Consider the following 11,370-nt stretch of genomic DNA (forward strand, 5'->3'; position numbering starts at 1 on the left):
ATCCTTGAAGGTATATGTCTTTGAAACTCAACAAATTCCTTTTAGATTTTGGAGAATACAAGGCATTTTTTATGGAAAACTTGGTTCCATTAGGCAACATAAAGTTGGCCATACCAGTTCCTTCAATCACGTCTACAGGACCTGATATTGTATTGACAATAATGTTTGTCGGTTTTAAGTTAGGGAAATATCTTTTGTCCTTTAGAATAGTGTGTGTTGCCCCACTATCTGGTATACAAATTTCTTGAGCCATTTCCTTGGAGATTGTTTCATCCATTTTTCTGTAATTAACATAAACATTAATAAATATAAGTAAATATTATTGATGTTGAAAACATATAATAATTATACATCAGTTCATTTTTCAGAAACAACATTATTTTAGAACAACTGAAATACATAATAATTATACAATAGCATTACTGGAGACTAGTAGTCTCACTACAAGCATTTCAGTTATCCGCATGAGCGGTCTCGTCGACATCGTTTATAAAGTCGGAAGCTTCGAGGTACGATGTACCCTCAAAGTGCTCAGTAAGATTTACTTCCTTCCCTTTTCCCTTTTGGGACTCTTTGTACAACTTACAAAGATGTTCAGGGGTTCGACATACATGAGCCCAATGCCCTTTTGATCCACATCTGTAACAGATGCTTTCACGCTTTTGAGCGTTACGTCCTTGGGATTCTTTTCCTTTTGAACTTTGATCAGGTCGAACCCATGTATAAGACTTTCTGCTTTGTGGGTTAAAGGATCTTCCACGTCCACGATTGAATCGACGGCCACGACCTCGATAGGTTTGACTTCCTCTCTCCGGATTTTTTACATCCGTTGCATTGACCTCAGGAAATGCTTTGGCCCCCGTAGGCCGAGAGTTGTGGTTCTTAAGAAGAAGTTCATTATTCTTCTCCGCCAGTATGAGAGTCACAATTAACTCAGAGAACCTTTTGTATCCGCAATTTCTATACATCTCTTGCAGGACACGGTGTTCTTTATGAAAAGTAAGGTAAGTCTTCTCGAGCATTTCAGTTTCAGTAATAGGCCTACCACAATACTTTAATTGTGATACTATCCTCAGCATAGCGGAATTATATTCCTCCACTTTCTCAAAGTCCTGGAACCTCAAGTTTTTCCAGTCCTCTAACGCATGAGGGAGAGTTATTTCTCTCTGGTTGTCAAACCGTGCTTTTAAAGCTTGCCACAGCTCTGCTGGGTCTTTTATGTGAGCATAGTCATGTGTCACATTTTCATCGAGATGCTTTCTCAAAAATATTATCGCCTTTGCCTTATCTTTTGGAGGCGATAAATTTTCCGATTTTAAGGTCTCGGATAATTCTTGCGACTCAAAATATAGTTCCACATCAGTGGTCCATGCTATGTAGTTTGCGCCAGTAATTTTGAGAGCCGGAAATTTAAGCTTCTCAATGTTTGCCATTTGTTATCTAAAATAAAGAGAAATTGTTAAAAATGCCCCTTTTTCAATACCCCTTTTCAAAAATGCCCCCTTTGAGAGTCTATTTTTAAGGTTGCCCTCTTTTAATTTTTAATGACCATTTTACCCTTATTTGAAACAAAATTAGGTCCACAAAATACAAAATATTTTTTGGCAGGAAAAGTGATCCCGCAATTTTCCCGCCAAAACACTTGTAAAAACCTTTAAAAAACCTTGTAAAATTTTCCCGTAAAAATTTTTCCCGCCAAAAAATTTTCCCGCCAAAAATTTTTTTTTGCGGGAAAAGTGATTCCGCAATTTTTTTTGCGAAATTTTTTTGGCGGGAAAATTTTTGGCGGGAAAAATTTACAAGGTATTTTAAAGGTTTTTTACAAGGTATTTACAAGTGTTTTGTAAGGTTTTACAATGTATTTTAAAAGGTTTTACAAGGTACTTTAAGGTTTTATAAGGTATTTATAACTTGTAAAACCTTATAAAAAACTTGTAAAACCTTATAACTTGTAAAAACCTTATAAAATAGCTTGTAAAATCTTATAATATCTTATAAATACCTTGTAAATACATTGTAAAACCTTTTAAAATACATTGTAAAACCTTATAAATACCTTGTAAAAAACCTTTAAAATCCCTTGTAAATTTTTCCCGGGAAAATTTTTCCCGCCAAAAATTTAACGCCAGAAAAATTGCGGAATCACTTTTCCCGCAAAAAAAATTTTTTGGCGGGAAAATTTTTTGGCGGGAAAAAATTTTACGGGAAAATTTTACAAGGTATTTTAAAGGTTTTACAAATTTTTACAAGTGTTTTGGCGGGAAAAATTGGGGGAGCAATTTTCCCGCCAAAAAATATTTTGTATTTTGTGGACCTAATTTTGTTATATTTCCTTATATATTTATGATATTTTTTATTAAAAGAAGGGTAATTTAGTCATTTTGTACATAAAAGGGGTATTTTTAAAAATGGACATCCAAAGGGGGCATTTTTGAAAAGGGGTATTGAAAAAGGGGCATTTTTGTGAGTCTCCCAAAAATAAAAACATGGAATATTATTAGAAATCTTTATTTAATTTATTTTAAAACATATTTAAAATGAACCGTTTACATTAATAATGCAAGCGATTACAAAAAGAAGAAGCGTATAAACAAATAAACTAATGTTCAAACGAAATTCTTGCGGAGTAAAATCTACAACGCAAAGATTATAAATACACATAATAATGATTCCAAAAACAAATATTAAGAATAATCGAAACATTCTTCAAAACTTCAAAACTTCAAAATTCTTCTTCTTTTTTCGGAGAGAGTTTTTAGAGAGATGAAAAAAATTTTTGTTTTGATGAAATGAATGAGAAAATAAGTGTATTTATAGATTGAAAAATACTATTCCTAGCCGTTGGAAAGATTTGAAATTTTTGAAAAAATTTTGAAATTTTTCTTTGAGACCGTTGGCGAAAAAGATTTAAACAAAAATTAATCTGAAAAATTAGAGATCAATCAAACAAAAATTATCGATTCAGATAAAAATATTTATACAGATGAATAAACCTTCTTGTATAATAATCATAATATAAACAAATAATTCACGGTGATATTATGGTCACAGAGTCATTCACATAGAAACAGTAAATAAATATGTGGCGGCTCAGCCGACCGGTAGCAGAAATAAATATTTAAAGCAGTGAATAAAATTAAGGCGGCTCAGCCGACCGGTAGCAGAAATAAATATTTAAAGCAGTGAATAAAATTAAGGCGGCTCAGCCGACCGACATCAGAAATAAATATTTAAAGCAGTAAATAAAATTTCAGGTGGCTCAGCCAACCATTGACAGAAAATAATTAATTATGGTGCATGAAGTAATATAGTTTCTTTTATTTATTTATATAATTTTCTTTTCTATTTTTTTTTTTTTCATTCTCATATTTTTCTTTTAACGAGGCGACATACAGCCCGGTATAATACCGTATTTTTTTTTCAGCGATCATAGAGTGATCGTGCTGATAACGTGTTATAAAAGAGTATTTGATTTTATGGTAGATATATAAATATTTAATGAAGAGAAAATTATACCCGCAGAAGGATCGGATACTGAAAATAAAGAGATGAGAGGGAGAGAGATTACTTCTCTTGTAATTGAAGTAATGAATTGTGAAGGTGTGTATTACATCGAACGAATTCATTCGTTTATATAGGCGTAAAAAAGTAAATTACTATGCGTGCATAGTGACGGTGGGCTCCACACAAAATAATATTAAAACGTAAAACGATAAACATGTGTGCGCCTCAATCTTTGACATTTGCAATGCTCCCTGTTATTTTCACTTTCGTAACAGAATGGAATTTATTTTCTACCTCTTAGAATATATATTATATAGAAATAGACAAATAGTAATGAATAATGATACAAATAAAATGTGATTTTTTCTTATTTCTCCGCTTAAGAACGTTTGCCACTTCTTTTTCTAACGTTAACTTCTCTCCATTTCCTAATAACTCGTTCCGATTTGTGAGAAAGTGAAAACACAAATGTTCTTATTCTAGGTTTTTAAAAATTTGTTTATCACATTAGACATTTATTATTTTTGGATAAACTGAATTATTTGATTTTAGCTTACCATAATTTATATATTTCCTCTAAGAACTTCTAAAACCATAATCTAATTTTCTCTAAATGAATTGCATATGTAGTTCAAACCATAATCTAACACAACAAAACCCCATTGATCAATCTTGCATGCATTTGCGGTTTTCTCCATTTAGATTCCATCTTTTTATTACTCGGATTTTAAACTACAATTACTTTTCTTAAATAGTTTCGCATCCTAGTCAATGGCTCACCGTACGGATACATAAAACCAAGTCGGGGCATTCGTCAGGGCGATCCTCTTTCACCATACCTTTTCATATTGTGCTCGGAAGTTCTATCTCATCTTCTTACGAATGCAACTACATCGAACAAGCTCAGAGGTATGAAAATAAGCACAATAGGACCGACAATTAATCTTGCTTTTCGCAGATGATGCCTTATTCTTTTGCCATGCACATCCGAAATCATGTTCATCAATCATGGGAGTTCTAACTGAATATAAAAAAGTTTCGGGTCAAGCGGTTAATCTTCATAAATCAGCCATCACTTTTGGATCAAAAGTCAAACCGCAAGTGAAGACTAGACTGAGGAGAATTCTAAATATTCACAATGATGGAGGAGGTGGAAAATATTTAGGATTACCAGAACATATTGGTCGCAATAAAAAGGAGATTTTCAGCTTCATCGTCAACAGGGTTCGACAAAAAACAAAAGGTTGGTCCAATCGATTTCTTTCGGATGCGGGAAAGGAGATCCTAATCAAAACAGTGGCTCTAGCGTTACCGGTATATACTATGAACTGTTTTAAACTCCCCAAAGGAATATGTGATGATATCAATGGTTTACTGGCGCGATACTGGTGGAGCAAAGGACCGGATAAAAGATCAATGCATTGGTTGGCATGGAAAAGAATGGCATTACCTAAGAGAGAAGGAGGGCTAGGATTTCGAGATATTGAAAGCTTTAATACAGCTATGTTGGCCAAACAAGCTTGGCGAATTCTTCAATCTCCAACGAGTCTTCTCACCAAACTTCTTAAAGGAAGATATTTTGCAGAGACTAATATTTTGAATGCAGGCACGGGACCGAAACCATCTTTTATATGGAGATCGATCTTGGAGGGACGAGATCTCCTAAAAAAAGGACTTCGTGTTCTCATAGGAGATGGGAAGGCAGCAAATATTTGGACAGACCCATGGCTCCCAACACTCCCTCCGCGGCCACCTAGACTACAACTTGGTGTTAACTCAAACCTCACGAAGGTCCATCAACTCATGCATATAGATACAAAGTCTTGGAATAAGGAAGTTATTGAGGAGCTGATAATAGAAGAAGATGCTGATCTAATACAAACGTTGCGACTAAGTTCACAACCGGAACCGGATCTCTTAGGCTGGAACTACACAAAAAGTGGAGAATACACGGTGAAGTCAGGCTATTGGTTGAATACACATCTACCGGATCAACAAAACGAGTTTCCACCACCTCCGGGTTTAATGGAATTCAAGGAAGCAATTTGGAAACTGAAAACAACACCAAAAATCAAGCATTTTCTGTGGAGAATTGTTACTAACTCTATGGCAATAGGCTCGATCCTAGCAAGACGAAGAGTAACACGATATGCAATGTGTAAACGATGTTGTGCTGCTGAAGAAACCAAAGAACATCTTTTCTTTGGATGTCCCTATGCTCAAGCAATCTGGAGAGGCTCCAATGTCGCTCATGACTCTTTTTATGATTCTAATCTTTTTTTTGATGATAAATTCAGAAGGATCCTCCAATGTTGCAAGAACAAGAACTTAGACTCTCTCACGCAACAACTACCTCTATGGGTCCTATGGCGGATTTGGAAAAGTAGAAACTTGCTAGTCTATCAACGCAGGGGAAGCACTTGGATTAAAGATGTACAATATGCTATCACTGATGCTTATGAATGGGCTGCAATACAACAGAACCCAGACACAAGAATGCAGACATCATCACCACCGAGAAATTCTTGGAAGAGGCCAGAAATCAATTTTAAGAAATGCAATTATGATTGCAGTTTCTATCATAATGGGTCGGAGTCAAAAGCTGGGTGGATAATTCGAGATACTGATGGTTTTTATGTTGAAGCTTCGCAAAGCAAAGGAAGAGTGTGTAATTCACCATTAGAGGCAGAATTACAAGCTCTGCTTATGGCTATGCAACATGTCTGGATAAGGGGTATCAAAAACATCATCTTTGAAGGAGATAACAGACTAGTCCCAAAGCTAATCAAGGGAACTACAAGAGATTTTCAGTTACACAACCTGATTAGAGAAATCCAAGGTTGGCAAAGGCGTTTTACAAGTGCGATGATAATTTGGACACCACGGGGATGTAACAGGGCTGCAGATCGTCTGGCCAAGGAGCCCATTTCGAATAATTTAAACTTTGTAACACACTTTTATGTTCCTAGTTACATTGTTCAAATCCTCCATGAAGATCACATTTCATCTCGATAATAAAAGTGCTCTGTTCGATAAAAAAAAAATTAGTTTCGCATCCACATTCTAATCATGTAAATAAAATTTTATACTTTCCGTATATGAATATTAATTAGGATAAACTATTTTGAAATAAACATTTTAACATTTCAGCCCATAGATAGCAAAAAAAAATCAGATGCTAGCTGATAGTTAGAAAAATAATTTAGCCAAAATCATAGCACAAAACTCAATTATTTAGAATTATTTATGATTAATAACAAAATTGTAGAGATCTTTTTTTTTTTTTGGACAGCAATTGTAGGAAACTAGGAACATTTTAAAACAAAAGTTTTTTTTTGTTTTTGAAGAAACATTAAACACGTGCGTGGTTCCAATCCTCTCTCCTTCACCGGATAAAAGTTGTAACGGATTGGATTTTGTAGGATTTTGAGTCACTACCCGTTTTTTACTCCGCCGAATCCCTTCCTCTGTCCTTTTCTTTCTCCACTCTCTGTCTCTGTCCCTTTCCTCAAAGTTCTTCTCTTTTGATTCTCCGATGGAGGCTAAGCTACTCAAACCCGCGTTTTCCAATTCCCCAAGCCTCAATCTCGCGAATTCTTCAAAACCCATCTCGCAAGTATCAATCTTGAACGGTAAATCGAGGTTTGGACTATCTGGGTCTCTTTCCCTCCGTCTCTCCACAGCTTCTCCGATCCGGTAATGCGTTCGGTTTATTTACCAATTGTCCGCCATTAAAGAATCATAACTCTTGTTTCAAACCGGAGATTAAAAAACCTATCTTTTTGCTGCAAATCCTTTGTCTCTCGTTTTCTTATGAATCAATCTTATGAAGTGAATGATTTATACTTTTTGATGCATTGTGTTTATTTTAGCTGAAGTTGATTAAGGCATTGATGTGATTTGGCCTATTTCTTATAGATACTCTAGGGTGCTGCTACGGGTTGATGAGAGTGAGTATTTGACACTTGACAGCATTAGACACTCGTTGATTCGTCAAGAGGACAGTATTATCTTTAATCTTCTTGAACGAGCTCAGTATCGCTACAACGCTGATACATATGACGAGGATGCCTTTACTATGGAATGCTTTCAAGGATCTTTGGTTGAGTTTATGGTCAGAGAAACTGAAAAGCTTCACGCAAAGGTCGAAAACTTATCAGCAAAATCTTTAAAGTTAGTTCATAGTTTCTGAAAATCTTGTCTTTGTTGATGATTTGTTTGCTTGAAGTTAGGTGGACAGGTACAAGAGTCCTGATGAGCATCCCTTTTTCCCACAATGCTTGCCTGAGCCTATTCTTCCTCCGATTCAATACCCACAGGTGACTTTTGGCCTTCAAAGGTTTGCATTTTATCTGAGCAGTTTGCAAAAACACTTGATAGTCTCCAAGTAGATCATATATTTAATAACTAGACATACTCCCACATAGAACGATGTGTAACTTTTCTCTTCCGTCTTGCGACTAAACCAGGTTTTGCATCATTGCGCCGAATTGATAAACATCAACAAGAAGGTGTGGAATATGTATTTCAAGCACCTTCTTCCTAGACTGGTCAAGCCAGGGGATGACGGTAATTGTGGCTCAGCTGCTCTCTGTGACACAATGTGTTTGCAGGCAAGAAGCTTGGCATGCATCATTACATATGGCTCAATTAGGAGACTTGAAACTGAACAAAAAGTTTGTTTGGCTCTCTTTGCAGATACTTTCAAAGAGAATTCACTTTGGTAAATTTGTTGCTGAGGCCAAGTTTCGTGAAAATCCTGCTGCCTATGAAACAGCTATCCGAGAACAAGTACTCTCATTTTGATTCATGCTAAATGCCCTCTCTTTATGCATTATGTGCATCTTCTTTTGTCATAAACTGGCTTGAGTCTTTCCAGGACCGGACACAGCTGATGCGACTTCTAACATACGAAACGGTTGAAGAAGTAGTGAAGAAGAGAGTTGAGATCAAAGCCAGAATTTTCGGTCAAGACATAACGATCAACGACCCAGAAACTGGAGCTGATCCTTCCTACAAAATCCAACCTAGCTTAGTTGCAAAACTCTATGGAGAAAGGATCATGCCCCTCACAAAGGAAGTCCAAATTGAGTACTTGCTTAGAAGGCTGGATTAATGTTTTGAAAGAAGGAAGCATAACATTTGTTTTGATCCTAATTTCCAAAAACCATAATGTTGACATAAGCTGCGCAAGCTAGCGAGTCAAGTTGATTTTATTACAGATATAGTAAACTAAGAATCAAAACAAATGAACTTCAGTTCACAGAATTTTGAATTCTCTACAATGACTTGTAATTTTGTAGCATCAGAGTGAAGCTCCTGCGGATTCTCGAAGAATCTCGTAAATGCCTATTGCGTTTTCAATGGTCAGTAAGAAGATAATGCACCATTCTAAAAGATCTGATCGTCGGTTCTGCAACACCTCTTGGAGGAAATGAATGTTGTGCTGCAGATAAAAAGAGAGAAAATTATGTAAAGAAAAACAAAAACATGACTTTTGTTTATCGATAACAATATAACACAATCAACCTAGTAATGTAACAATAATACCTCTATAAACTTTAGCTTATAGTCGAGATCTCCAAATCTCTGAGTGACCTCATACTCTTCTCTTAGGTACTCGTATATCTGAGCATATCTAGCCTCTCTCCATGCAATCTCGGATCTATGAGAACAAAAGAGAACATATGAGTCTTATTTATATACAATCATTGTTTCCACGAGATTTCAAGAGTAAGCATACTTCCAAAATCATTTTCAAGAACTCAGATTTTTGTATATGAGTAAAAGCATACACATATATAGAGATCATAGAAAACAACATAAGAATGTGAAAATGATTTAACATTAATAGAATACCTCTCAAACAAACCAACTTTGAGAATCACATCGCCTAGATTAGAATTTGCCTTCCCTACAAGTTGGAAGAGCTTTTTCCTGGTCATTGTGAAAGTTCCTGTTTTCGCCATTGCACGGTTTATATCAGCAAACTCTTCCACCAACTTGTTAACCTGAGATAAATACAAATCTCAAATCTAACCATATACTTGTATTGGTTGAGAACACTGAGAAGGAACAAGTTACCTGAGAAACAAAGTAATCCAATGCAATACTTTGCCCGAGCACACTCCCAATTATACGTATGCTATTAGTATCCAAAGTTTTGAGAACGATGTAGTCATGGCCACCTTTCATTTCCTCAGTCAACAAAGGCTTCTCCTTCACAGCATAATCTAACACAACAAAGTCCACAAAAGATCAGTTCATTTGCAAACTCAAAGCTAAGTAGTAAAGACAGGACCAACACTAACCATCTTTTCTCATTTCCGTAAGCAATCCAGAAGCATGTCTACGAACAATGTCGAGATAACGGTCAACATCATTGTCATCAACATTGAAAAGAATAGCAGAACCGTATTGAAAGACAACCATGAAGCGGCAGTTGCTTACACTCTCCCTCTCGTCCATAGTCTGCAAAGCAAGTAACACAAGATCAACATAAGGTAATCAAAGGAACGTCATTTGCAATTCCACTGAGTAAAACTTACATGGATTCCAGAAGGTGTAAAATCCGAAAATTTGAGGGCAATAGAATTAGTAGAACGTGAAGTAGGAGGAACAACATTGCATAAGTTCTCAGCTTGCATTGCCTTCAAATCAATACTGCCAAAACCATAAATCTGAGAAACCAAATTACAAATGAAAACACAAAAAAACTTCAACTTTGAAACTATAAAGATTCCAAACTCAAAACTTTATCAAGTGAGTCCCAATACAATAAGCAAAAACATACCCAGTACTGAGAAAGTAGGCTTTGATAGGGATTTTTCCTAGTTCTTCTTCTTCATGTGTTCCAAATTCATAGTTTTGATACGCATCAGTAGACCCAGAATCAGAATCATTGTTGTAAATCGAAATCGGAGATGGGAACGCTGAAAAGTGTCGGAAATCGAGAAAGCGAGAAGCTAAACCAATCGCTGGGTGGTGTTTCGAAACATATGGAGAAGAAAGGTTTAGTCTTTTTGAAGAATTGAGTAATTGATTACGGAGAAGAAGAGCAGCTACTGCTCTCCATTTACCCATTCAAAGAAATCAAAATTGAAGTAATTTTCCTCTGCCCCAAAATCCCTCGAGTCAATTTTGTTTTGATCCCAAAATCAAAGATGGTTTTTGATTTCCAAAGATATGGTTACGAAGAAGCCTTGGTTCTCGCCGCCGGTGACCACAGTTCCCTAATCAAATTAGCGTATTTATGTTTCAAAACGACCGTGTTTTGTTTTATTAATGAAACGATTATCGGTTTATTTGTTTATTTAAAACATTAAACCCATATTGTAAAAAGAAAAGGGAGACTCACAAAAATGCCCCTTTTTCAATACCCCTTTTCAAAAATGCCCCCTATGGATGTCCATTTTTAAAAATACCCCTTTTATGTACAAAATGACTAAATTACCCTTCTTTTAATAAAAGATATTATAAATATATAAGGAAATATAACAAAATTAGGTCCACAAAATACAAAATATTTTTTGGCGGGAAAAGTGATCCCCCAATTTTTCCCGCCAAAACACTTGTAAAAATTTGTAAAACCTTTAAAATACCTTGTAAAATTTTCCCGTAAAATTTTTTCCCGCCAAAAAATTTTTTTTGCGGGAAAAGTGATTCCGCAATTTTTTTGGCGTTAAATTTTTGGCGAGAAAATTTTTCCCGCCAAAAATTTACAAGGTATTTTAAAGGTTTTTTACAAGGTATTTATAAGGTTTTACAATGTATTTTAAAAGGTTTTACAACGTATCTACAAGGTACTTATGAGATATTATGAGAGTTTACGAGCTTATTCCATAACGCTAGTACAAGTTATGAGTT

The 11,370-nt window shown here is 35.4% G+C and overlaps 3 protein-coding genes across 3 annotated transcripts; 1 reads left to right on the forward strand and 2 right to left on the reverse strand.

Moving 5' to 3' along the window:
- Positions 1-282: 282 nt before the first annotated feature.
- Positions 283-1,438, reverse strand: LOC110230629. Its single transcript, XM_021034044.1, has one exon. It carries the CDS (start codon positions 1,431-1,433, stop codon positions 453-455), a length of 981 nt encoding a protein of 326 aa, XP_020889703.1. The 5' UTR covers positions 1,434-1,438; the 3' UTR covers positions 283-452.
- Positions 1,439-6,883: 5,445 nt separating this feature from the next.
- Positions 6,884-8,786, forward strand: LOC9324780 (chorismate mutase 3, chloroplastic). Its single transcript, XM_021035534.1, has 6 exons — positions 6,884-7,200; positions 7,423-7,648; positions 7,737-7,823; positions 7,974-8,117; positions 8,203-8,295; positions 8,384-8,786. The coding sequence occupies exons 1-6, from the start codon at positions 7,040-7,042 to the stop codon at positions 8,618-8,620; spliced, it is 948 nt and encodes a 315-aa protein (XP_020891193.1). The 5' UTR covers positions 6,884-7,039; the 3' UTR covers positions 8,621-8,786.
- On the reverse strand, positions 8,635-10,751 carry LOC9323296. Its single transcript, XM_021035533.1, has 7 exons — positions 10,298-10,751; positions 10,053-10,167; positions 9,816-9,975; positions 9,589-9,737; positions 9,364-9,515; positions 9,055-9,169; positions 8,635-8,950 (listed from the first exon to the last, which is right to left on the reverse strand). Exons 1-7 carry the CDS (start codon positions 10,585-10,587, stop codon positions 8,810-8,812), a joined length of 1,122 nt encoding a protein of 373 aa, XP_020891192.1. The 5' UTR covers positions 10,588-10,751; the 3' UTR covers positions 8,635-8,809.
- Between the last annotated feature and the right edge of the window lie 619 nt (positions 10,752-11,370).

This window comes from Arabidopsis lyrata (assembly GCF_000004255.2).
Source record: "Arabidopsis lyrata subsp. lyrata unplaced genomic scaffold ARALYscaffold_2, whole genome shotgun sequence".
In the NCBI taxonomy this organism is placed as follows: domain Eukaryota; kingdom Viridiplantae; phylum Streptophyta; class Magnoliopsida; order Brassicales; family Brassicaceae; genus Arabidopsis; species Arabidopsis lyrata.